General features: G+C 54.4%; 10 protein-coding genes across 10 annotated transcripts; 5 read left to right on the top strand and 5 right to left on the bottom strand.

The window, feature by feature from the left end:
* Positions 1-459: 459 nt before the first annotated feature.
* Positions 460-4,540, top strand: GMORB2_2743 (lanosterol synthase; the record flags this gene model as incomplete). The annotated part of the gene is made up of 6 exons (XM_035464721.1): positions 460-657; positions 718-2,430; positions 2,496-2,777; positions 2,941-3,017; positions 3,107-4,171; positions 4,228-4,540. The coding sequence occupies 6 exons, from the start codon at positions 460-462 to the stop codon at positions 4,538-4,540; spliced, it is 3,648 nt and encodes a 1,215-aa protein (XP_035319391.1).
* A 131-nt stretch (positions 4,541-4,671) lies between these two features.
* On the bottom strand, positions 4,672-5,835 carry GMORB2_2742 (Taurine catabolism dioxygenase TauD, TfdA family; the record flags this gene model as incomplete). The annotated part of the gene is made up of 1 exon (XM_035464720.1): positions 4,672-5,835. One exon carries the CDS (start codon positions 5,833-5,835, stop codon positions 4,672-4,674), a length of 1,164 nt encoding a protein of 387 aa, XP_035319390.1.
* Positions 5,836-6,753: 918 nt separating this feature from the next.
* GMORB2_2741 (tRNA-splicing endonuclease subunit Sen2) lies at positions 6,754-8,673 on the bottom strand (the record flags this gene model as incomplete). The annotated part of the gene is made up of 1 exon (XM_035464719.1): positions 6,754-8,673. One exon carries the CDS (start codon positions 8,671-8,673, stop codon positions 6,754-6,756), a length of 1,920 nt encoding a protein of 639 aa, XP_035319389.1.
* Positions 8,674-9,695: 1,022 nt separating this feature from the next.
* GMORB2_2740 (ceramide glucosyltransferase) lies at positions 9,696-11,345 on the top strand (the record flags this gene model as incomplete). The annotated part of the gene is made up of 2 exons (XM_035464718.1): positions 9,696-9,784; positions 9,881-11,345. The coding sequence occupies 2 exons, from the start codon at positions 9,696-9,698 to the stop codon at positions 11,343-11,345; spliced, it is 1,554 nt and encodes a 517-aa protein (XP_035319388.1).
* Positions 11,346-11,891: 546 nt separating this feature from the next.
* On the bottom strand, positions 11,892-12,461 carry GMORB2_2739 (60S ribosome subunit biogenesis protein NIP7; the record flags this gene model as incomplete). The annotated part of the gene is made up of 1 exon (XM_035464717.1): positions 11,892-12,461. One exon carries the CDS (start codon positions 12,459-12,461, stop codon positions 11,892-11,894), a length of 570 nt encoding a protein of 189 aa, XP_035319387.1.
* A 309-nt stretch (positions 12,462-12,770) lies between these two features.
* GMORB2_2738 (Ribosomal protein S18 acetylase RimI) lies at positions 12,771-13,647 on the bottom strand (the record flags this gene model as incomplete). The annotated part of the gene is made up of 2 exons (XM_035464716.1): positions 12,771-12,780; positions 12,971-13,647. 2 exons carry the CDS (start codon positions 13,645-13,647, stop codon positions 12,771-12,773), a joined length of 687 nt encoding a protein of 228 aa, XP_035319386.1.
* Positions 13,648-13,988: 341 nt separating this feature from the next.
* GMORB2_2737 (dihydroorotase) lies at positions 13,989-15,479 on the bottom strand (the record flags this gene model as incomplete). Its single annotated transcript, XM_035464715.1, has 5 exons — positions 13,989-14,488; positions 14,610-14,873; positions 14,949-15,027; positions 15,137-15,238; positions 15,345-15,479. The coding sequence occupies 5 exons, from the start codon at positions 15,477-15,479 to the stop codon at positions 13,989-13,991; spliced, it is 1,080 nt and encodes a 359-aa protein (XP_035319385.1).
* A 3,252-nt stretch (positions 15,480-18,731) lies between these two features.
* On the top strand, positions 18,732-20,513 carry GMORB2_2736 (MFS transporter, SHS family, lactate transporter; the record flags this gene model as incomplete). The annotated part of the gene is made up of 3 exons (XM_035464714.1): positions 18,732-19,324; positions 19,407-19,537; positions 19,627-20,513. The coding sequence occupies 3 exons, from the start codon at positions 18,732-18,734 to the stop codon at positions 20,511-20,513; spliced, it is 1,611 nt and encodes a 536-aa protein (XP_035319384.1).
* Positions 20,514-22,192: 1,679 nt separating this feature from the next.
* On the top strand, positions 22,193-22,648 carry GMORB2_2735 (uncharacterized protein; the record flags this gene model as incomplete). The annotated part of the gene is made up of 1 exon (XM_035464713.1): positions 22,193-22,648. One exon carries the CDS (start codon positions 22,193-22,195, stop codon positions 22,646-22,648), a length of 456 nt encoding a protein of 151 aa, XP_035319383.1.
* A 58-nt stretch (positions 22,649-22,706) lies between these two features.
* GMORB2_2734 (uncharacterized protein) lies at positions 22,707-23,752 on the top strand (the record flags this gene model as incomplete). The annotated part of the gene is made up of 2 exons (XM_035464712.1): positions 22,707-22,796; positions 22,895-23,752. 2 exons carry the CDS (start codon positions 22,707-22,709, stop codon positions 23,750-23,752), a joined length of 948 nt encoding a protein of 315 aa, XP_035319382.1.
* Between the last annotated feature and the right edge of the window lie 2,377 nt (positions 23,753-26,129).

Raw genomic sequence — 26,129 nt, 5'->3', positions numbered from 1 at the left:
GACAGGAAAAACATGCAGGCACGATGTGGTCAATGCGGGGCTCCTGCCATTGTTTGTTCCCAGCTGTAACAATCGGACGCGGAAGGTGCATAGGGTCCGTCGGTCGATTTTAAGCCGCTGAACTCCTACCTAAATATACTTAGTGTAGCGGTTGACGCTCGCTGAGAATCTCGGTTGGCGACTTAAGACTCCCCATTTATGTCGCACTGGACCTCGCCTGTAAACTGCCGGTACTGGGGCGCTGTACAGAGGTCCGGCCTATAATAGGGGTGCTATGCCGCCCAGACACCGGGCACACACCTGTAATAGCATGAATGGATGCTAGTTATTTGTCCTCACCGATGTTCCTCTCCCCATCTCGACCACTTACCACTGCATCGTCACATGGTGCAGTAGATACATGGCCTCTAGGTTCCTGACAAGACAAAGCTTCACCTGAGTCAACATCTCGCCGCTACCATGACTACCAGGACGAGCAACCACACCAATGGCCAAGGCTCTCCCGAGATGCCCAAGCTGCGAGACAAACTCGACCCTGAGCGATGGAGAATCAAGGACGAAGACAGCTGCCACACCTGGCACTACTTGGAGGACGACGAGGCTGTCAAGGAATGGCCACAAAGTTATGCCGAAAAATACTTTCTCAACCTTCCCTTGGTATGTTTGCCCGTTCTCACTTTGTGATCGCGACCAACGTCTGATGTTGTCTTCTTACAGGGCCTGCCTGATCTCGACGCCCCCGAAACCCCACTAGATGCCGCTGCGAATGGCCTCAACTTCTTCTCCAAGCTCCAAATGCCTTCGGGCCACTGGGCCTGCGAATACGGTGGCCCAATGTTTCTCCTGCCAGGCGTTGTCGCCACCTGGTATGCGACCAAGACACCAATCCCCTCGGCGCACGCAACCGAGATCAAGAACTACCTCTTTGCGCGCGCCCACCCCGAGGATGGAGGCTGGGGTCTACATATAGAAGGCGAGAGCACAGTGTTTGGCACTTCGCTGAACTACACCACCCTTCGACTGCTCGGCGTCGACCCTGAGCACCCAGTCATGGTGAAGGCCCGCGGCACGCTGCACAAGCTTGGTGGCGCCACCAATGCGCCGCACTGGGCTAAATTCTGGCTTGCCGTCCTCGGTGTCGTTTCTTGGGATATTGTCAACCCTGTGCCTCCCGAGCTTTGGCTTCTGCCTGACTGGACCCCCGTCTCTCCTTGGAGGTGGTGGATCCACATCCGTCAAGTCTTCTTGCCCATGGGCTACATGTACTCTAAGAGGTGGAGCTGCGAAGAGACGGACATCATCAGGGGCCTGAGGGAGGAGCTATTTGTGCAGCCATGGGCTGAGATCAGCTGGTCGGATCACAGGAACAGCATCCACCCTGGTGACAACTACCATCCCAAGTCAACATTCATGAACCTGGTCAACTGGATCATTGTTAACATCTGGAACGTCTACCTGCGCGCCGACTGGATCAGAGACAAGGCTGAGGCCTGGGTGAGCGAGCTTGTCGACATGGAGGATGCCAACACCGAGTACGCCGATCTTGCACCTGTCAACGCCCCCATGAACACCCTGGTATGCTATATCCGCGATGGGCCAGGTTCATACAGTGTCAGGCGGCACATTGAGCGCATGGAAGAATTTCTTTGGGTTAAGGATGAGGGTATGCTCTGCAATGGCACTAATGGCGTTCAGTGTTGGGACACGGCCTTCCTCATCCAAGCCGTGTTTGATGCCAACCTGCAGGAGAACAAGAAGAATTACGGCATGCTCCTCAGGTCGCTGAATTACCTAGAGCGTCAGCAGATCCGTGACAACTGCAAGGATCAAGAGAAGTGCTACCGACAGACTCGTAAAGGCGGATGGCCGTTCAGCAACCGAGTCCAGGGCTACGGTGTCAGCGACTGCATCTCCGAAGCCCTGAAGTCCATTATTCTACTGCAAAAGGTTGGTGGATTCCCAGCGGTTCTCGATGACCAGCGCATCTTCGACGCCGTTGATACGGTCCTCATGTACCAAAACAGCAACGGTGCGCTGTCGTCATACGAGGCCCGCCGAGCCGGCGAGTATATGGAAATGTTTAACGTGGCCGAGGTATTTGGCCGCATCATGATCGAGTACGACTACCCAGAATGCACTACCGCATGCGTCACGGCTCTCTCTCTTTTCCATCGCCACTGGCCCAATTACCGCCCAGATGATATCACCACTTTTATCAAGCGGGCCACGAGCTGGATCAAGACGAACCAGAGACCCGATGGGAGCTGGTACGGGAGCTGGGGTATCTGCTTCACCTACGCCACCATGTTTGCTCTCGAAAGCATGGCCAGTATCGGGGAGACGTACAAGACCAGCTCCGTATCCAAGAGGGGATGCGACTTCTTGGTGTCGAAGCAGAGAGAAGATGGCGGCTGGTCCGAAAGTTATAAGGTCTGTTTTTGCTTGATCACAGGATGCGAATAGAGAGTGCCATGCTGACCAAACTTTCAACTCAGGCATGCGAAACGATGGAGTACCACGAGCACCCATCGGGATCCCTGGTGGTACAGACAGCGTGGGCCTTGATTGGTCTTATGGAGGCTGGGTACCCCCACAGGGAGCCGCTAAGGAAGGGAATCAAGTTCATCATGGGGAGACAGCAGCCCAACGGAGAGTGGCTCCAGGAGGCCATCGAGGGCGTCTTCAACAAGTCGTGCATGATCTCGTACCCGAACTACAAGTTTACTTTCCCCATCAAGGCGCTGGGCAAGTTTTCTCAGAAATACCCGGGCGAGAAGGTTTGATGTGAAAAGAGTATGCAGATATTGCCATTTTGTATCATGATAGAAAAAAATAATGAACATCCAAATGGACCGGCAACAATGAAACCTGTTTGTTGTTAGTTTGTTCCGGTTGGTAGTGAATAACCATCTTGTGGGTGGTGAAGCTAACGTATTGAAGAGCTGTGGCGGAAGGAACCTTCCAGAGGATCGACTACCTAAAATGGTCAGTGCTGGACCCTGGTGCCTCACTTCGACGTCAGTAGCTCCATACTTTCTCTCATTCATCATCACCCAACAACTTTACTATTTTCACACAAACTATCAACTTCTGTAAATGTCGTCAGCCTTTCAGCGTCAGTGGTTTTCACGGAAAGGAAAAGGACAGAAAAAGACATGGCGTACGTCAAAGCAGCCTACCGCGGGCTAGACCTGGTAGCAGAAAAGGACTTTGCAGGTGCCATCCCGCTACTCAGCCAGGCACTCAAGGAATCCCCTAACCCAGCATGGATCATCGCCCGGTCCAAGGCTCTGGTAGGTGTAGGCCGTTTCCGAGAAGCCCTCGATGATGCCGAGCAGGCATGGCACGTCGCCGTCGCGCGCAGCAAGCGCGAGCTCATCATCGACGCCCAGCACCGTCGGGCTGTGGCACACTACCGCCTGGGCGAGCTGGCCAACGCTGATTGCTGCTGCGTGTACGCTATGAGCATGCTCAAGGGAGGAAAGTATGTCGACCAGCCGGCCAACGATCCGGCCAAGGGGATGATTGACGACCAGGGCTTCTGGACGCAGACTATCTTCGATGCTCAGGAACAGAACAGGCTGGAGAGTGAGCTGGAGGAGAGCCTCAGTATGCCGAAGCGTGGGACAGACCAGAGCACTGAGAAGATGAGGCTCTGGCGTCTGCTCAGTGCGCTGCGCGTGCAGATCCTCAATTCGATGCAAGCACTTGCCGCCGACGATGAGAAGCGCAAGTGTACAGTCTCTCAGAAGCCGCCGCAGCGAGAGCTAGCAACTCTCGATGCAAAGGAGCCTGCTGTCTCTACTACTACATCGACTTCCTCCGCTACTCCTGTCTCTTCTCCTCCTACTGCTCCCGTATCGGTCTCCCAGAATGGAGAGGTCAAGCTGCAAGAGTACCAGACAAACGACACCATGAACGTCACGGTGCTGTCCAAGGGCGTCGACAAGACCAAGCTTAAGGTCGACTTCCAGGCTTCTGTCGTTACGTTTGACCCTATCGTCTACCCCGATGGCCGTGAGGGCAAGTACACATTGTATCCGTGGGCCGACATCGACCCCACGGCATGTACATACACGGTCACGCCCAGAAAGATCGAGGTCAAGCTCAAGAAGGCTTTGCCAGGCAAGTGGGCATATATTGTGCGGGATGGAGCTACCAAAACGGCGGAGTAAGTTTATTCCCAGATGTCCATCTTTGGACATCCTTACTAAATATGCATCACAGGGCATCCTCGGCTCCCAAGACGACGGCTGTCCCGACTAGCACCACCGTCGACGCCCCTTCCCAGAAGACAGCGCCCAAACCGGCCAAGAACTGGGACGCCATCGAATACGACGAGGAAGAAGACGAGAGCGACGTGAATGGCTTCTTCAAGAAGCTGTACAAGGGTGCGACGCCCGAGCAGCAGCGTGCCATGATGAAGAGCTTCACGGAGAGCAGTGGTACCAGCCTCAGTACCGACTGGGATGATGTGAGTAAGCGGACTGTCGAGGCCGTTCCACCGGACGGTGTCGAAGCCAAAAAGTGGGCCAAGTAGTCGAAGAGGGTCTTGGTAGCTATCAATATGCGGTGGAAACAAAGGGTCACGGTGACGGCGTTACGATAGGACTGATAATAACATGCAAAAAAAAAAAAATTTGATTCATGGATGCTCCTTGAAAATTGCGGCTACGAAGGATTTTGACATTTGAGTAGACGTCCCTTTAACTCCAAGCAAAGGGGCGATTCCAACAGCTCCCTATTTGACTCATCTGGATCCCACCAGGTATGCGGATTGTCGACGGGTGCGGCATGGGTTTCCGGGGCGTGCATGGCAGTACTGAGAAAGTCCTCGCGGGAGATGTACGTGCCTCGCAGCCAGCGCGAGCCACCTTCGGCGTCGAAGGCACGCCGGCCGTGCAGCACGCGCAGGTTGTTGAACAGGACACAGTCACCCGGCTCCATGCGGGTCTGATACACTGCCCCTGGGCTGTTGACGGCGTCCTCAAAGACGCGGGCGGCGGGGATCCATTCCGCCATGTCGGGGGCAGGGATCGTCATCTCTGCCTGGAAGGGCGGACTCCAGTAGACGTTCTCGTACAGCTTCGCGTCGCGCAAGGCGAGATTGAGCAGCTTCCTCCGCTGGTGGTACCAGTTCCCGTCGCGACGGTAACCGTAAGGGATGGGGACGCTGGCCAGGCACTGCACGGGGGCGGGGTAGTCGTCCTGCAGGGCGGCCAGCAGCCTCCCGACGCGGTCGGCATCGCTGAAGAGGGACTCGCCGCCGGCGCAGGAGTTGTCCATGCAGTGCAGGATCTGGATGAAGGGCGGGGGGTCGAGGTACAGCAGGTCCTGATGCAGGCCGAGGTAGCCGCTGGTATAGGCAATATTCTCGGCGTTGGGCTTGGCGCGCACGTCAAAGGTGTGTCCGTAGAAGGTCTCGCGCACGTTGGCGACGCGGTTGGCGATGCGGGCTACGGAGTCCTCGTCGCGGGGCACGCCAGTGAGCACCACGATTCCCAGGCGCATCAAGTTGCCCACCACGTCCCAGAACGGTACATTATCAGGCGACGACGGCGACGACGCCTCCTGCATGAAGGACGCGTAGTCTACGCGCCTGATCCGACGAGACAGCGACTCCCCATCCCAGTGCTCCGGCTTATAGCGGCGGGGCAGACGGAGCTGCAGCGGCGGCTGCTTCCTGCCCTTGGAGTCCAGGCCGACCTGCGACAGCAGCCACCACGGCGACAGCTGGATGTCGTGGCCCCCCTGACCCCCGTGCGTGTCCATATCCACGTCCACCGTCACCGTCAGCCCGCCCTCGGACGTCGGCCGCACGTCGACGATGTTCATGTCCGAGCGTACCTGCGTCGTCCCGAAGCTCTTCTGCCCGGAGCTCACATCACGGCAGGCCGGGCACGAGCACGAATCGCGCAGCTGCTCGGGAAGGTAGGCCACACGAGACGGCGTCCCCAGCTTACTGGGGAAGGCCAGGCCCCGTGCTGTCCATGAGATGGCCAGGGTATCGCCTGCCGTGGTCGTGGCTGACAGCTTCAACGCCCCGCTGTCGGTGCCGAGTAAAGGAGTGTCTTGTTTCCTTGGCTTCGACTTCGGCTTTGGCTTCGGCCTTAGCTTCGGCCTTGACCCTGATTTTGGCTGCTTCGCCTTGACCTCGTCTTTGTATGCTATGCCTCTGACCCCTGCGGTGATACGTCGCCCGATGAGATTCGTCTTTGTCGTCGTCGTCAACACCGCGGATGGCCGGGCAAGACGCGACAAGGCCAGCATGACGCTCCTAGGTGTAAGGCCACACAAGACAGAGGATAAAGGTTCAGAGTATTCATGCGAGGCAAAAAAAAGAATTGGGGGAAAAAAAGCAGAGAATAAAGACAGCGGAAAATAAACAAGACAAAGTCACATGCAGAGGGTGAACCGTAAGTGAGCCGATGTTTGATGCAGCGTCAATTATCAACACATGAACTCTGGGCAGGATTTGTTTCGAGTTTATACCCCGGACCTCGGTTGAGCGGAAAGGGAAAGCAGAGCCCCCTCCCCACGGGCAAAGGTGTGGAGTCAAGAGGAAAAGTAGTTACGATGATACGCATACAAATAAATAAATGTACGCGATAATTGACACAAAAATAAAATACAGCTAACATAACAATCATAGTACAATTCATGATACACGTTGCACAAGAAAAGAAAAACAAGGCCTGCTCGTCTTCTCCAGGTCTTTCTTTTTCTTTTCAAGAAAAAAAGATGATCGCACAATCAACGATTCCGGTTGCTGGACCATCGCTTAACCATCATCTCTCGCACTCTGTAGAGTCTGAGGGCATGTGCGAGACCACCGCTGTCCAGGGCAGCCTCTAGCTTGGCTCGTGGCGGCACATCGACGTAGACGAGGACGAGACTCTTCATGACCTGCGACAGGACGCGGATGACGCTGTGCAGGCCGTGCCACGTCTGGGGCGTCTTGTTCTTCCTGCTACTGATGCCTGAGGCGGTGGACCAGAGCGGGTCCGAGTAAGAGGGCACGACGACGAGGCCGAACTCTGCATGGTCAAAGACCGGGCCGCGCGTGTATAGGAGCCAGTCGACGCCGAACTTGATACCCGCGCGGGGTACCCAGCCCAGAGACCGGAAGTGGTGGTACACGGCGTAGTGCACGAGGAAATCGTCGTCTGGCTGCAGGTCCGGGTCGTCGGGTCCCGTGCGCGGCGGGAAGTAGCTGTGCTGCCGGAACAGGGTCAGCAGGTCCCGGTTGGACAGGGGCTGGCCTGATGACGGGTCCTTGACCGTCAGGGCGCCCAGGCCAAAGCTCAGCCAGAGTGCCTCCTCCGGCATGAGCTGTAGGTGTTCCTTATTGACAAGGGTCGCGACGGGGTCATGCCCCTTGCCCGACTCCTGCTTCTGTCCACTACCAGTCCGGTCAGGGCTCGGGGGGTCCGACACCTTGAACGAGGTTGACTCCACCTCGGGGGAGAACCGGACACTCTTCTGGGCCTTGAGCTTGTGCAGCCCGGGGATTACGGTGGGGATAGGAGCAGAGCCATTGGCAGTGACGCGGACGACAGTGTCGTCATCGCCGACGACGTCCTTGACCAACTTCTCGGCGGAACCGTTGAGATAGACACTGGTGCTACCGTTGCTGGTGCCACCGTTGGGATGGAGATCGGCGCTGCCATTGGTGTGAATGCCGAGGCCGCCGCCATGGACGGGCACATCAATCCCGTCAACCTCAATCTCATCCTCAACGGGCTCGATGCTCGGATGCACCAGATCAGCGACCGAGTTAGGCAGAGCCAAAAGTTCCGCTGGACCCGTTGGTGGCGCTGGCGCCAAGGGAGGAGGCATATGCAACAGCTCAAGCTCCGCGACCGAGTTCGGTAAAGCCAACAACTCCATTGGTCCGATTGGCGGCGCTGGGGTCGGGGTCAACCGTGTCGGCTGTGAAGGAGGGGGGGAAATCTGCAACAGCTCGACCAGCGAGTTGGGCAGCGCCAGCAGCTGGATCGGTCCTGTTGGTGCCGCGGGCATTGACGGGAAAGTGTAATGTTCCTTCGGTCGTGCCTCGCGGGTAAGCTTGCGGGCAAGCTTGGGGGTAGCCTTTGGTATAACCTTTGGTATAGGTATCGGATTGGGGATGATGGGCTTGGAAGTATTCTGTGCACTGCGTCTCCTCTCCGCCTCCAATGCTTCCGCCTCTCTGGTCTGACGAATGACCTCTTGCTCCAGTCTCGCGCGTTCCCACTTGGCACGCAGGCGCTCCTCTCGCCTCTGGACCGTCAGGATCTCACTGACATGGGTCTCCCCGTGTCCGCGGCGGACCTGCTCGCGCTTCAGCCAGTTGGGCTCGCTACGACTAAGGCTTCCCTTCCCGTAGAAGCCCTGCTCCCACAGGGCCCTGACCGACTTGTCGTCCGTGATGTGCACGGAGCAGGTGGCCTCTGACCAGGTCCCCTCGTGGACCACGGCCGGCTCCGCGGGCGGCGGCCTCAGGAGCTGGCCGAGCCACGCATAGGCGACGTAGAAGAGGGAGACGGGGTTGTTGGGGTAGAAGGTCGGAAGTGGGAAAGTCCTGATGGGTGCCGGGAGGGCATATATCTGGTTAAGAGGTGGAGATGACCTCTTCTGAGCATTTGGGCGGTTCGGCGTAGACGTGCTGGTGGCCTTGGTGGTGCTCGCCATTGTGGTTGTTGCGGTGGCGGTAGTAGCAGAGGCAGGAGGGGACGGCTTAGCCATTTTGCCTCGAAGTCATTTTGGCCTGTTTTTGTTTGAGAAACTGTGTCAGCAGACGTTCCTAGAAGCAGTTCTTCTCGTATGTATGCATGTATAGGAACAATGGTTGTTCACGAAGGCTGCAGATCAGATACCGTTGTAGTCTATGATCAATGGGCAATCACAGGGCTCCAAGTGAATGGATTATTCCCTTTGCACAAGTGATATATGTCATCATAGCAGCTGAATCAGCCACGCAGTGTGCGTGAACTGATTTAGGTGTTGGTAGGGTAGAAAGGGAAGAGAGGTAGAGGTTATCGAGGGGAAGGGAAGTAGGAGGGGGAACTCACTCGTCTAGGACAATGCCTAGAAACTGTATCCGCTGTTTGGATACAGACGATAACCTAGAATCCCGATTGATTCAAGGGATACAAGTGGAAGATTGTCCTGTCTTTGTTGCTGAGGGGGACCTGAGGGACTTTATGTGTGTGTGTGTGTGTGTGCGTGTGTGTATGAAGGAAAGATACGGAGGGAGAAAAGAAAATTTCAATGGCCGAGGGGAAAAAAATGTCGAACTAATAAGTCACGGGTGCGGCTCTAGGGTATCCACTTTTGTACCGTCGTCCAGTCCACCTTGAGAGAGGGAAACACCAATTGTCCATTCATCTGTTCGTACTCGGTACATGCAGGTCTGCATTTCTGCTGATGACCATCGACGAGGGAAATTTATTTTTCATTAGTGGAGATGAGCACTATTATTATTCCCAGCGCTCAACGGACTTTTCCTCTGATTCCGCTCAGTGAGAACTGCGAGGTTCCACTCGGACCCGTCTGTGCCGGATGGAGTTTCTCTCCGAATGATCACCACCTTTTTTTCCCCTAAATCTCCGGACTTCAATCCACTATTGTAACTCTTTTTTTTTAAGTCCTTGTTATGGTCATACCGTAGGTAGGATAAAAACAGAGGCTGACACTCTTGTGTGTCCGACGACATGTATTCACTAGTCGAGATTGCCGCGGTAGTCTGTCTAGTCTGGAGCTTCTTCATCATCGTTATCGAGGCCATAGGCATCACCGCCATGTACGTTTATTTCCTCCTACATTTTTCTCTCTTTCCCCATTGTGTTTGTTCCCGCACAGAAGGCTGATACCCGGGACTTTGTTTCTATAACTGCAGCTTCAAGAATTTCTCCCGTCCTCCCCGCGCGGGTATATCCCCCACCCTCGGTCAAGATGCTCCCCTCGTGACGATAATCCGACCGGTCAAGGACCTCGAGCCGGGACTGTACGAGTGCATCGCTTCGTCCTTCCGCCAGACGTACCCTCCCTCCCGACTGTCCATCAGGCTGTGCGTCGAGGACCGCAGCGACCCCGCCTACCCCGTCCTGGAACGGCTGGTGGCCGACTTCCCCCACGTGGACGCGCGCGTCATGGTCGAGACGGACAGCTCGGCAACGCAGGTGCAGAACCTGGGGCCCAACCCCAAGATCCGCAACATCAGCCGCGCCTATGCCGAGGCCAGGGGCGACATCATATGGGTCATGGACTGCAATGTCTGGGCCGCGCCCGGCGTGCTGGGCCGCATGGTTGACAAGCTGGTGGGGTACAGCGGCAGCAACGGCGCCGTCACGCCCTACAAGTTAGTCCACCAACTGCCCATCGTCGTCGACGTGCCGGGCACGTCGCGGCCGTCGACGCCGTGCCTGGAACACCAGTCTCTGCTGTCGTCCCCGCTGGCCTCGTCGCCGCGCGGCACCTCGCCGTCCGTCCTCACCAGGGGCGGCGGCCGCCTGGACGAGATGTTCATGGCGACGACGCACGCCAAGTTCTACGGGGCCATCAACATCGTCAGCGTGGCCCCCTGCATCGTGGGCAAGAGCAACATGTTTCGCAAGTCGCATCTGGACCGCGCCACCGACCCGGAGCAGAACCCGGCACTGCCCAAGAATGACTACCTCAGTCGCCCCAAGGGGGTGGACTACTTCTCCCACAACATCTGCGAGGACCACTCCATCGGCGAGCTGCTCTGGCACACGGCCATCCCCGGCCACGCCAATCACGGCCTCGTGTGGGGCGACCTGGCCGTCCAGCCCGTGTCTGGCGTCCCCGTGCCGGCCTACGTGGCCCGCCGCGTGCGCTGGCTGCGCGCCCGCAAGTTCACCGTCCTGGCTGCCACGCTGGTCGAGCCCGGCATCGAGTCGCTCCTGTGTGGCGTGTACGCCTCGTTCGGGCTCACCACCGTGCCCCTGGTCGGCGAGCTCACGTCCATCCCGCGCACCTGGTCTGCCATGGCCGTCGTGTGGCTCGTCTTCGTCACGTCCTGGATGCTGGCCGACTGGGCCGTCTTCTGCCGGCTGCACGCCCTCGAGTCCAACACCGACGTCGAGGACGAGAACACCCCGACCTTTGTCAGGCGCGGCACCACCACCGCCCGCTCCTTTGCCGAGTGGCTCCCCGTCTGGATCGGCCGCGAGGTCCTCGCCCTGCCCATCTGGACTTGGGCCGTTCTGCTCGGCGGGACGATCAACTGGCGTGGCAAGACTTTCAAGGTGCGTTTCGACACCACTGTCAAGGAGGTGCCTGCTTCGTCTGAGTCCTTGGTGAATGGGCATCAGAATGGCAACAAGAACAGGGTGGACTAGGCTTGTATTATTGGTCCTTTGGGATTCTTTCTTCTTTTCTTCTTCTTCATGATACACATGTGTTCCCGAGCACGGACTTTTTTTTTGTTTTTTTAGATGAGATACTTTGTATTTGGTTTACGTTCATGGCCCGAAAAAGAAGTGTGATGAACTACTTTATGTACATTTCTCGTCTTGGTATCTGATGGGTTTTCTGGCTGGCAAGGTCTCTTTCGCCGCCTCTTGAGTAGTGCGCAGCAGCAGCATTGCAGAGCATTGTCCCCTTCATCCTTGTTTTTATCTTCTCCCGTGGTATTGAAACGCCGTAAAAGACAGCAAGGACAAAGTACATGGCTGGAGAAGAGATAAATAGACAATGCGGTATATCGAGGTAGAATGGAAGCGATTGTCTCAGCCCAAAAGTTGGTGAGGGAGGTTTACTACTACGCTCTCTCTCTTTTCTTTTCCCCCCCTCGTTTTGTCGTACGCATGCGTTGCGTGTATTGTATGTCGTATGTTGTCTCGTGTCGCGTGAATCCGTCCAAGCATTATAGACCTTGGAGAAGTTTAACCCGACGAGAAGAGAGCGTCCTCATCACGCAGGTACTCTCCACAGTCAGCCTGGCGGAAGCACACGATACCGGTGGGATCCAGACGGCGCGAGTCGGCAGTGCTGCGGGCAGTCACGCCAAAACCCAGGGGGACGTCCTCCATGCTGTAGACGATGACGCCCTGATGCTCCGGGCAGTCCTCCGAGAAGCGGCCGATGTGAGCCTTGACGATGTTGGAGCCGTACAGGAAGGGCATGACGCCGTTGGGGCGGATCCAGATCTTATGACGGGCGTGGGGGGCGATGACGGGCAGGGCCGTGATGTGCATGCGAAATTTTCCCGTCTTGGTGAACTTTCCGATGCAGACTCCGAGGGACAGCAGCTTGTCACGAGAGATGGACGTGGCGATGTTGGCAATGGACAGGAGGACGTAGTAAACACGGTTCTGGCCCGAGAGGCGGAAGACGTAGCGGTCCGAGTCGGGCGACGAGTCGAGAGGGGCGATGAGGTTCTTGAGCGACGGACCCGTGTAGTCCGCTAGTTTCTTGAAGAGAGTCTGCGTCTCTTGCTCGGTGAGAGGACGCATCTTGGCGGTTTCAATGTGTATATGTGTATTGTGTAGTCGGATGGTTCTTTTTTTTTAGAGGAATAGGTATAAAAAAAAAGTCCAGAGGAAAAAAGAGAAAGAAAAAAAATGTTTCCCCACTATCCCGCTGTGCGGAATTAATGCCGCACTTGACTTTTTTTCGTCTAAAGTGAGCATCAACGAGACATGAACGTAATTCAGAATTCTGTTTTTCTTCTCATGTCGAAAATAAGAATAAAAACCATCAGCTTATATATGTATACGTAAAAGAGATCAGATCAATATATGCCAATACTCATAGGAATAATCTCATCTGATACTGTAAAAGGTCAGCGACGTTGGCCCCAACTCTCCTGGCAATTCCATCACCCAACTCCTTCGGAAACAGACTAGGCACACTCCACTTCTTGCCTACGAACCGTCCCATCATGGCCTCGACCAGTCTCGTCGCCTCCCCTTGCCCTCTCCAGTCTGGCTCGACTATCAGAGAGGCCAGCTTGACTTCATACTCGGACTGGTCTTCGGGGTCAGACACCGCACACCACGCGTGACCCGGTCTGAAGGCCCGTTCAGAGTGGGACATGCTGCTCACGAGGGCGGACTGCCATGCTAAGTCGTCGGCACCATGCTTCCCCACCAGCGCATCTACCTGCTCGACGCTCACCTCCTGCAGCTCTGCTTCTGTCCCGGTCTTCCCAGCCTCGGGTTCTTCGGCAGATCCATCCCCGCCCGCATCCACCTCCCAGCCCGCCAACTCCCTGACCTGCTCGAACCCGGCCTTCCTGTACATGGACAGCGCCGGCGTGTTGGACTGCATGCACTCCAGCTCGACAATCTCGGTGCCCCTTTCCCTCTCCATCTGCAGGACCGTCTCCAGGACCTTGGGTCCCATACCCTTTCCCTGCGCCGCCCGGACCACGCCCATGGCCTCCAGGCGCGTGTGGTGCGGCTTGTCCCCCTGCCTCACGGCCATGAGACCGAACGCGACGGCTCCATCGTACTCGTCGCTGACGGCCCGGTCAAAGAAGATGTAGCTGCGGTCTAGGGGGACCAAGTTCCGGTCGCACCATACCGTGACGGACTCGGATGCCAAGTTGACGGCGATGCCAGAGTAGCTTGTGAATGCGTCGTTGAAGACGAGTCCCAGCTGCACTGGCGGCAGTGACGATGCCGGTCTGCACCCCATCGTGGGAGAGAGGGGGAGTGATGTTGATGGCGAGCGCGGTACGTTGTTGATCATGATGTGACTCGTATTGAACGGTAGACGGTTCGCACACATTATCCAATGGTTACGCACCATCCATCCTACGTCATGTATGAGTTACGTCGTAGCAGACGGTATCAAATATGCATTACTGGCGAGTGATACTATTGTTCATACTCGGAATCATGCGCTGAAGGCAGCTTCGATGTTTGTACGAGTATATAGATGGATCCATCCAAGAGATACTTTACCTCTTTACCGCTTTTCTGTTATCTCTATTTCTTTTTTTCCCCTTTTTTTCATCTACCTCGGTCGTACTATTTTCAAGCCCATCTCAGACTAAAGACGGTAGACCCAGCCCTTGAAATACCGACCTCGACATCCCCGCTCTTGATGCTGGTCGGGATCGTCTCGCCCTTCCTTTCGAGGATGATCCTGGATCCATCAGCCTTGGTGACCTCGGGAAGCTTGTAGAACTTCCGAGCATGATTGCTCAGGAAACCCTCGAGCTTCTCCTGCGTGACGTCCGCCTCGGAGATGATGCCCTTCTCGGTGGCCTCCTCGAGGGCGAGCAGGACAAGCTGCGTGGCGTAGGGCTGGGTGAAGACTCCGGCGGGGGGGGCCTTTTCGCCGCCCACGCTCTTGGACGAGAGCGAGTGAGGGGCGCTGTCGGTGCCGAAGAAGAACTTGGGGCTGCCGCTGCAAACGGTGCGGAGGAGGGCGTCGCGGTCCGCGGGGGTCTTGGGGATGGGCTTGCAGAAGGCCAGGGGGTCCACCTCGGCGTTTTCGCCGGTGAGGTAGAGGTGGTGAGCGGTGATGGAGGCTGTTCCGGGGATCAGTCTTTCATCCTCCCTCTCATCTTCACATCTTTGTAGTCGAAAGATATGACAATGAGATGTGCCAAAAAAAACCCACAAAAAAGGAGAGAGAGATGTAAAACTCACCACTGACGGTAGGACCACAAGCACGGACAGCCTCGACAGCAGCAGCAGTGGTGCAGTGCTCCAGGACGATGCGCAACTTGGGGAACTTGGCGTGGATGCTACCGAGAGTAGGGAGGAAGGCCTCCTCGTGCGTCTTGCCGTCGGGGACGACACCGGGCACCTCACCATGCAGGTTGAGGACCATGTCGTTCTTCTCCATGGCGGCAAAGGTGGCGTAGAAGTCGTCAAAGGAGGTGACACCCGCGTCGGAGTTGGTAGTGACGCCTAGGCGATAGCTATTAGTCTCATGGGGGAGTTTCCGATATCAGGAGACTTGGGGGGGGGGGGTTAATCTCTCACCCTGAGGATAGACCTTTACACCCGCGATGCCAGCAGCGGCAGCCTCATCAATGACGTCAGGAGTGATGGTGGGGTGAAGCTTTTTTTTTATTTTAAATTTTTTTCCCCCTGGTCAGATTTCTATTTCTTTTTTTTTTTCCGTTTTACCAAGGAAATAGATTCTGAGGAAGGATATCTGGGAGACATACATAGAGAGACATGAGGTATTTCACGTTAGGCTCCAGAGCCTCAAGCTCGGCCTTGACCTCGAGCGCGCGAGCCACGGTGGTGACGGGGGGCTGGAGGTTTGGCTACCGCATGTTCAATGTCAGCTACCATGATTCTTGCTGCGACGACTTTCGGGTCCAACCGCTTCTCTTCCCACTCTCTCCCTACTCCTCCCCCTCACATACGGACCATGACAAAGACGGTGTCGACGCCTCCGGAGCGGATGCTTGGCGTCACAAGCTTCATCATGTCACCCTGGCGGAGGTGGACGTGCATATCCGCCACGGGTGGCAACTCCAGGATGTGGACATTGCTTAATTGCATCTCGGCTGTGATTCTGGGTCGCCTATGACGATTCTATGCTGATCGGTCAGGTGGTAAGTTGAGGCGTCTCGTCGGCTTATATTTCTTTCGTTAGCCCCGCGATTGTGCGTTGTTAATTCCAATGAAGCAATTGGTGATGACGATGTGGTCACATGACCTTGACCCATTCTGATATCTACTAACAATACTGCTCTACTCCGTACATATATAATCCGTACTACGTCGAGGCTACCAGTCCCCGTGGCTTAGGGTTTTCCACTGCCATGCAAAGCAGTCGAGATGCAGAGGTCTCCTGCACCTGTTGAGAGGAAGGGAGACGATGTCAGTATTGAGCAGAGAACACGACTTGGTCAAGCGGCAGGGGACGCCGTCCCTGTCTTCCTTGAGAGACACACTCACCCTATAGCTAGCCGTAAGAATATGTGACGGGAACCGGCCAAATATTCCCCCATCCTCTTGGACGACGTCCTCACTCCTCTTCGCATTTTCTCATCTTCTCTTCTCAGTTGATTGAGGAAATTCTGATCACCGATCTTCAAAAGTGCAGCTGCATATTGTGCTGTGCTGTATTACAGGGCTTGCATGTAGAGCAACCCTTGGCAAGTCGTATGCACCAATCACAGCTTTGCCGATAATTTCCTACATGCACTCGTAATTACGAGGTTAATTCGGAACCGCGTTCCTTATTCGAACGACGCCGGGTCTACCGTAATCTGTATGGTGATGGATGAAAGGAGAATAATACAATAACACGCCATCAATACGAAATGCGACAACCGAGAGACAGCATAGAACAAAGGTCTTGCATCTTCACTCAATCCTTGGCCATAAAGGCCTAGACGGGGGAACACGCATGCACCTTGTCAATGGCCAGCTCCCCACACCAAACTCCCCACACCGACTCCACTGATAGTCTTAGCACTCGCTTCCCCGCACGCAAAGGCGGAGGTGGGGAGATGTGGAGGGCATTGACTTGTGTAGGATCCAGAACGACGTGGGACACTATTCTGTGCTCGGGTTGCATCAGAAAATGACAGCTGGTGCGGATGGAGGGTACAGTGTAAATATACAAAGCCGTGGGAGAGGGAGAACTTGCGAGTAATAATAGTACGGAGCACGAGCAGTGCAGTAGTAATAGAGTAATACTGGTATGTCTGGTGTTCCGACATTGCACGATACTTGCATACCCGTAGATCCCTTATCTCTCGGTCATTCTTCTCTTCCCCTCATTTTTCCTTAAGCGGCGAAAAAAAAAAGAAAAGGAAAAAAGGAAAAAAAAAACACCCTATGAAAGAAGCTTGATATCAAGTTTTTAAGCTCATCAATTAAGGTTAACGAGTACGAGTAATCTCAATGTAATCTGAATGCATCTATTTGACATGTTTGTATTCTCAATGGGTAGCACTATTGCTACTATTGCTACTATTACAATTGCTATTACTATCATTACTGCTACTACTACTACTGCTGCTGCTGCTACTGCTACTGCTACTACTACTGACTGCTATTACTATTACTACTATTGCAGTATTACTGTCATTACAGTATTACTATGACTACTATTATCATTACTGCTATTACTACTCTCACTACTATTACTCCCACTAATACTACTCGTATTACCACTAACTACCAGTCCGACGGATCACGTCGTATCGTCATTCGTCCCCAAGTCCTTTCCAGTCTTCTCCATTTTTAAATAATGAGAAGAAGAAGAACTTCTCCTCTCTCTCCCCGCCTCTCTTTTCCTTTTTCTTCCCAGGAGACCCCACGTCTTGGTCTTGGCGTGTTCAACCCCCCCCGCCCTCTCCCCCCGGCAAATGTAAGGAAAGGGGGAGGGGAGAGGGGGAAGAGGAGGGGGAGTTACGGTAATCATTTATGAAGAGAATGATTCGTCCACAACATGTATAGCGTTAATTGGGCGAAAAAAAAATCCCCCAGAAAATAAAAAAGGGAAGAGGGAAGGATTGAATGATACGGAGCACCTCAAGGCCGAAAAGTGGAAGTTGTAGACGAGGAACCAAGAAATTCATTTGTATTATTAACAGACAGAATAACAGAATCCATCCTTGTCCACGTTAGCCCTGGCCAAGACATTTTCTAATTCTCACGACGAGACTACTCGTACGACTTGTCCAAGTTATCTTGCCCCCGTAGTTTTCCCCGCCCCTCCATCTCTCTTGGCTCCTACCGCCCCCGCGCCATCCCCAAATCCCCAGTTTCCAAACCCCATGTTCAAGCTGTCCTTGTGACCAATCTCTTGGCTTGTCCTTCTTCTCGGTCATCTACCGATAAAGCAGACAGCAATCTTTGCTCCAGATTGTAGCCGATTTCTTCCTTCCCATCCCGGGTCTCTCCACACATTGTTCTGTCTGGTTCCTGTGGTTGCAGAGCTGAACCCCCCCCCAGATTCATCGGTCGCCTCTCTCTCTCTCATTCTCTCTCTCTCTCTCTCTCTCTGACTCTCTGACTCTCTCTCTCTTACTCTCTCCGATCTAATGGTTCCAATGGTTTAGACCATACTCGATGGGGAAAGGGATGTAGGCTCCGCAACTGAACCGTCACGCCATGCCCTGGGCCAACGCCAACATGGGGATTAGTCTGGTCACCTATCCCGCTTAATTCTCCTAGCCCCCCCCCCAGAGACGCCAGGAAAGAAGGGTGAAGGGTGACATAACATATGGCCCATGGGATGGGCTGGGTACATTGTATCGCCGATGACTCTCGTACCCGCACAGAGTACTCATGGGTTAAACCGGAATCCAACGCTTCCCAACCCCCCACAAAATCACATGTATTACATATCCCCTCTCCGTCGCAATGAGACATGCGCTCTCGTTGATTGCGACAAGTCGACCAGTTCTACTTACATGGGCTTGCATTGGCAGGATGCTAGCTGACCCCGGTTGACCCCAGTTCCCGGCCTCACCCCCGCTTCTTCCTCACCTCCCCCCTCCCCAAAAAGATGGAATGCTCCGTTTCCCCGCGGTTATATCTATGTAATAGGACGAATCTGTCCTCGAAGCTCTGCTTGCCAGCTGTATACAAAAAGGCCAACCCCCTCCCCGCAGTTCTTTCCTTTTCCCTCTCCATACGCAATCCCTTCATTCTCCTTGCCTCTCCCCCCTTCTCTCTCGCCCTTCCTCTCTATCCTGGTTCCGTGTCTTTCAGAGGGGTGCCGTAGCTCAGCTTGTCGACGAGAACGCGACCCATTGAAGCCGAGAGCTTGAACGGCCAACACACAAACCCATCATGACTGAATCAAGCCGGGCTGAGAATGCCTTCGCCACACCCCCAGGCACATACCCTGCCGACCCTCTGGCCAAGGGCGTCATCCCCACGGCTAAGCAGTCCCTGCATGACCTGTTCGTGTGGCGTCAGCGCGTCGTCTTGACCAACGACTACGGCGAGACGGTGTGCCTGTGGAAGGACCCGGACCCGATCCGCAACCCCATCAGCCTGATGGGCCAGCTGACGGCCAAGGGCTGGATCTTCTTCCTCTGTGGTCTGTCCGCGTGGACCGCCGACGCCTTTGACTTTCATGCCCTGTCCATCCAGACAAAGAAGTTCTCGGAGTACTACGACACCTCCAAGACGAACATCACCACAGCCATCACCCTGACGCTCCTGCTGCGCTCCCTCGGTGCGGCCGCCTTCGGTCTCGCCGGTGACAAGTACGGCCGCAAGTGGCCCATGGTGCTCAACATGATTGTCCTCGGCGTCCTGCAGATTGCTACGATCTACAGCTCGACCTTCTCCCAGTTCCTTGCCGTCAGGAGCCTGTTCGGCCTCTTTATGGGTGGTGTGTATGGCAATGCCATCGCCATGGCTCTCGAGGAGTGCCCGTGAGTTTCTGCTTACATCCCTCCCTCTCTCGAAAGATGAGTTTCGCCGACACGTCTGACATTGACTGACACTCACCTCCAGGCACGATGTTCGTGGTCTCATGTCTGGTATCCTACAGCAGGGTTACTCCCTGGGATACGTGTTTGCTGCGTGCGCCAACCTTGGCGTCGGTGGTGGCAAGGATAGTTGGAAGGTGGTGTTCTGGGTAGCCGGTAGGTCACTTCCATCCTTTGACGCTCAGGCGTCTGACCTCTTATCCCCGTCATCCTCTACAGAGACTGAGACTGACATGGTGGGACAGCCGGCATCTCCATCGGAGTCGGCTTCATTCGCGCCCTCTTCCCCGAGTCTAGGCAGTTCGTGGAGGCAAGGAGGCTCCGCAAGGCCCAGGGCACAAAGCCTGCGTCTGCCGGAGCCTTCTGGCGTGACGTCAAGGTGATGCTGGCCAAGGAGTGGAAGATGATCGTCTACTGCACCATCCTCATGACGTGGTTCAACTACTTCTCCCACACGTCGCAGGACTCCTACACCACCTTCATGTTGGTGCAGAAGGAGCTCGACAACTCGGGCGCGTCGCGTGCGTCCATCATCATGAAGGTGGGCGCGTGCGTGGGGGGCACCATCGTCGGCTACCTCAGCCAGTTTGTCGGGCGTCGACGCGCCATCATCGTCTCCGCCCTCGTCTCGGGTGTCCTGATCCCGGCGTGGATCCTGCCCAACTCTGAGGGGTCCCTGAGCGCCACCGGTTTCTTCATGCAGTTCTTTGTCCAGGGTGCGTGGGGTGTCGTGCCCATCCACCTCAACGAGCTGTCGCCCCCCGCCTTCCGCTCGTCGTTCCCGGGTGTCGCCTACCAGCTCGGCAACATGATCTCGTCACCGTCGGCCCAGATCGTCAACGCCGTTGCCGAGGACACCTTCATCACCAGGGGCGACGGGGAAAAGGTCGAGGCCTACGGCCCCACCATGGGCGTGGCCACAGCCATCATTGTCGTCGGCATAGTCGTCACCGCCATGTTCGGGCCCGAGCGTTGCGGCAAGGACTTTGGTGCCGCGGTTGCTGGAGAGGGAGATGTCAGCCAAGTGTCTCCGGAGAAAGCCAAGGAGGTGGATGAGGAGCTTGGCAGCATTCACCTGGAGGAGAGGAAGGACTCAGATGCAAAGGCCCCTGCATCTACGGAGAAGGTGTGATTTGACTTGGGAACCGTCTCATCCATCAGAATGACTGTCATTTCCCTCCCTCCCCCCCGCCCTTCTTTCCCCGTTCCCTGAAGGGTCTACTGAATTCTTGTATTAAGAACATACGAGCACTGTCTAATGAACTATACGAATGTCTCCTATTTCATCCATATTCTAGCTTGCCTTGGAGGAAGAACCTGTCCCGAGTCTGCGTATCCCCCGTCCACCCTCCTTTCTAGCCCGCCGTGACAGTATGCTCTATTCGGATCACTCGTATTAAAACGCGGTCACGGTAATAGAGGGGGGGGGGGGGAGGTTGGGTATGAAACTAGATGTTCCAACTGATCCTGTGAGAGCCAGGAGCTGCTCAGGAACTACTCAGGTTAAAGCGTCATCAGCTCAGGATACTGCATGGGGAAGAATTTTGTTTTCTCAAGTCGAGATAAGAATTGTGTATTCTGGTGTTTTTCCCGCTGCTTTCACACTCTCATGCCGGATCCATGGAAAGGAGATCATGACATGATAAACGTGAGATAGTGTCACGGCCAGTTTCCGCGGCCTGCACGTGCAATTCAAGGGATCCATGGCTTTCTACCAATTGCAGAGCGATCATTCACAACTCCATGATCGACTTCGTCCTTCGTGGCCAATGTGATAGTTGCGAGATCACCAGCATCACTGATTGTCTTTGGGTCTTTTGGACGATGCAGCCTCGTAGTTAGATTGATAGGCCTCGGTGGGGAGAAGAAGAACAAATATCTTCATACCTTTTTCAATCCATCTTCGTTCCTTCCTCTACTATGTCAGATTTGTTGTAGGTCATGTGACTAACCAACCATTCCCTTTGTTACTCACATCCCCCCTCCCAGCTCGCCGGTGTTTTACTCTATCATCATCTTCTCCTGGAGTAGGGGAGAATCAAAGCAATAATACAGACATACCAATATTAATTCTTTGTTGATCCCGCACCCCAGTCCATCCGTCCATCCCTCGTGGATTTCTTGCGTTCTGTGCACTAAGACTCTCTTACACCACCTTGCCAGCATGGCAAGTCAGAAGAGAATCGAGAAGCTGGAAGAGGCTTTGAGACGAGCAGAGAAACAAATTCAACCGACAACACTCGAAGAATACCTATCCTCTTTTCATACCCTCCTTTTCACCAAGTTCACAGTAGAGACGGACAAAACATTGACTACCAAGGGGCCTATCACACCAACCCGCGCAATAGATGGTGCCCTACAAACCTACGTCAACGGCCGGGGTTTCTCGACGAACAGAAATCTATCTACTCGACCCTCTTTTCCATCTTCCCCGCCGATAGGCGAGTCTTCCAGACGAAGGCTTTCCTCGCCGGCCTAGGTGATGTCTTCTCGGGGTGGAAGATAGCAGATGAAAAGAGGCTTGAATCCTTCTTGCATCTAAGAGTCGAAGAACCTGTTAGGAGAATCATCAACCAACTCAAGGACATGGAAGATGCTAAGAAAATGTTCAAGATAGGGGCTGGCGTCACCTTCGAAAATCATCCACATGCTATCAGCGATACCGCCAAAGAGGTGATAGATCGTGCTAACATTCCTTCATCACCTCTGCCGCCATCCATGCCTAGCCAGGCACGTGATCGGGGTCGTCGACTCCAGCCCGACCAAATCTGCATCTATAGATCCGAAGATGGGGAACCAAGGACGCGTACAATGGCGCACATCTACGAGTATAAGCCGCCGCATAAACTGACAGCACTACACATCCGACGAGGTCTACATCCAATGAACGTTCACCAGGACGTGGTCAACCGAATCACAATCCCGCCGACAGAGGACAGGGACGCAAGCTTTCAATACTCCGCTGAGAAGCTAACTACAAGCGCCATTACCCAGATATACCACTACATGATTGAGGGTGGGCTAGACTACGGACTTTTAACGACGGGTGAGACGATTGTTTTTCTAAAGATTGATTGGGAAGACCCTGAAACGCTCTTCTACCATGTGGCGGAACCGAAAGCCGAAGCGTTGGCCCACCCTGAACATTCTGACCTATGCACAGCTGTAGCCCAGTACCTGGCCTTCACCCTCATAGCCCTGAATTCGTTAGAGGGTCAGCACGGACAGGAAGAGCGTCAGAACGCTATGGGGATATTGGACACTTAATGTCAAGATTTTGAGACAGTGTTGCTCTCGTTACCAAAGAGCGACCGCGGCACACCCGATGGTGGTGACGATTACCAGGCGGAAGTATACAAGACCTTTGATAGATCACCCCATCTACTGCGGAGCAGTAAACGTCAACGAATTGGAGGTCATCCTACATGAGAGACTGTGCTCCCGAGGAACCCAGCAGACTCATCTAACAACGAGTCGGGAATTCTACCCTCGCCGTCCCCAACAGCACGACAGACTCGCCAGGGACAGTCGGGTAGCAGTGTAGCCACCCGCCGCAATCAGCAAAACGAAGCCAACAGGACCCATGTCACGAAAAGGTCAAGGCAGCGTGGTCTAGAATACCAGTACTGCACTCAGAAATGCTTATCGGGCCTTATAAACGACGGTCCCATCGACCACGATTGCCCCAACGCATCACTACATGGCCGGCAGCCGATCAACCATGCCACCTTCCTCGAGCTCCTTTGGAAGCAGCTGGAAGCATCGCTAGATGACGGTATCTGGCCGTTAGGGATAGGCGGTTCACGCGGGGTGCTCTTCAAGGTCACTCTCCTCGAGTTTGGCTACACGTTTGTCAGCAAGGGCACCGTGCGGGCGTTTGTGGTGGACCTAGAGCACGAGGCCGCCGTGTATGCACGCCTGAAGCCTTTGCAGGACACCTACGTGCCTGTGTTCCTCGGGGCCACAGACCTACAGTCTATGGGGAAGACCTACTACTACGACCATCGGGTGTATGTGGTTCATATGTCATTTATGTCCTGGGGCGGGACTCGACCGGACCCGCATGGGGGAGAGCGGCTGCGGGAGAAAGCGGCTCTATCACTACGGGCAATCCACAATAATGGGGTGATCCATGGGGACGTGAGGGGGGCCAACATGCTCTGCAGTGATGAGATGGACGGTATCATGGTGATCGACTTTGAGAGAGCATTGCTGGTGCCGTCGCCTCGGCCTCCGCTGAGCCCAGCGCGGTCGCCTATCAAGCGATTACGGACGGAGGATCCGGGCCAAGAGCGGAGCAGTTCCAAACGCGGTCTCCAGCACTTGTTGGCGTCAGACAGAGCTGCGGTATCGCACCTTTTCGAAGAATGAATCAGCGGGCTAGAGAAGGGAGAGGAAGATGACAGATGACAGATGCGCGGTGTCTTGTCTCGGATGGGAGGTTTACCTGATACCATGCTGTACTGATGATGATTCTCAGGTCTACTGGAAGCGGGGGATTCTCACATCTGTTCCTTTCGAAGGAGCTTTTCCTCCTGGTCGCTATCTCGGTGTCCCCGCGGATTAGTCAACCAAAGCAGTGATATCGTATGATGATGGGTATGAATGGCAGAAGGGACCACACGGAAGTGTTGACATGTTCACGTAGTATGAATAGCAAAAAGGTTCAGTGCGAGTCGTCAGCAGTGCGACGTAGTTGTAAACGTCACTTTCTTGACAAGCTGGCGTAAATTGTAACGGAACCGGGAGCGGATCCCTTCGTCTACGAACACGAGACCAACTGTACCGATGGCTGCTGTCGACACGAACCTCGTCGAATGACGTCACAACGGCAGAGGCAAGGAAGAAGAGAGATACAGATACGGTGGTCGAGGTGGAAACAACAGCAGGGACGTCAGAGAGCACTGCTTCATGTGCAACAAGATGGGCTGTCGGTCCACCGACCATCCCCAGGAAAGAAGGAAGGCATACAGAAGCTACCTTGGCGGCCGGAGTCCCACAGCAGAATCGAGGGATACGTTCCCGCCAAAATCTCTTGTGTGAAAGAAGAGGGTGATCCGATGGATGATGACGACGATATCGACATGTTCGCCGGCGATGAGGAAGATTTTTTCCTTTTTATTTTTCTTTTCTTCTTTTCTTTCTTCTCAGCCCGCCGCTTCCCCTCTTGCCATCCGGATTTCCATCCATATCCAAACTTCAGTTTGCTCTTATGCTATATGACTATCTCAATATAGTAAGTAGAGTCGGTCACATTCCTCTCGTCCACTCGCTCAACAACAGGACAGACCACGAGGGGAACCACATTCACAAGACGACCAAGTTTACAGTCATCACTGAACGAACGTATTGGCGTGTATTGCTGTACTTCCTCTCGTAATATTCTACTAGAATTCCTCGTCTTTTGGAGCAAGGGAACTGAAATGTCTATGGCTTCGGACATTACCGTCCATCCGTGTGTGTGTGTGTGTGTGTGTGTGTGTGTGATGAGTACCTGTACGATTATAGTAGTAGGAGTCACACACACGAGTCTCGAATCCATGAGAGATCATGTACCCTTATGCTCAGCTATGCCGTACGAGTACGGTGCCATCGACCATTGGACCCCCTCACCCTGTTTCCGGCCAGGGTGTTGCAAGTTCGTATCCTCCAGCTGTAAGAGTGTAAGGGTAAACCCCTCTCATGGCGTACGTGGGAAAAGAAAAGAAGAAGGAGAGAGAAGAATTACCGATCAAGGGTACGGCAATGGAGTTGTCTGCGTGCCGCTCATCCCCTTCCCCATAGAAGTAGTGTAACCCCAAGGATGGGCACCGGCTGGCGTGGCTTGCAGCTTCATGCAGTCACATATGCAGACATTGGCACTAGCAAATCCCACTGGGGCTATTCCCGTACTGGTGATATATCATTACTACAGGGATGGGATGGGATAAAGGAACAAAGGAACTGCCAATGTCCATAACGGTACTTCCAGTCTTCAAGTACGAGTACATATATATCTACACGCCATTACTTCACAATATCCATCCTATCCACGTCAAAGTCCGCTCTCACTTACTGTCTAGCATGTACCGTGACGTTCTCGATCTCTACCTGTGTGCAGGACAGGAACCCCGTACTTCTCATCTTCTGGTGAGCCGCCATCTCGTCAAACCAGACATGTCTGTTGGATATACATGGTAGAGTCACGCCTGCGCCTTCTATTTCCGACCCTCCAAATCGATGGCCGGATACATACCAAATGTTGCATGCAACCCTTTTTTTCTTCTGTTTTTTGGCAAAATTGACTGCATTATACTCATCCTACCAGCAAAAACTTACCACATGTAATTACCCCGCGCCGGAAAGCCATGGGCGGGAACAATCCAGGTTCCATCTCTCGACGTTATCTCCGAAACTGCCGGTCTTGCGGGGGGGTCGGGACGGGGTAGCCCTGCAGTGAGAAAAGCGGGTATTGAGGGGAATAAAAGGTTTTAATATAATATAAATCTCTCGTTGGCATGAATATCGAAGCTTGGGACTACTACGTATGGGTACTGCCGTCTTAGTCTGTTACTCCGTATTGCCGGCCCTTCATGATACTAGCCAGCAACCTCTAGCTTTCATGGACAGCTTCACGGTGTAGAGGCCTGCTATCACCACCCTTGAATGAGAGACGTGCTGCCAAAGACCCCACGATTTCATCAGTAGGAAAAACGAATAACTCTTCCCTTTATTCCGGCTTGTACAGCTTGGAGCGTCCGTATGCCGT

Source organism: Geosmithia morbida, assembly GCF_012550715.1.
Source record: "Geosmithia morbida isolate 1262 chromosome Unknown scaffold_14, whole genome shotgun sequence".
In the NCBI taxonomy this organism is placed as follows: Eukaryota; Fungi; Ascomycota; class Sordariomycetes; order Hypocreales; family Bionectriaceae; genus Geosmithia; species Geosmithia morbida.
The sequence above is the reverse complement of the archived record's forward strand: the minus strand, read 5'-3'. Positions and strand labels throughout refer to the sequence as shown.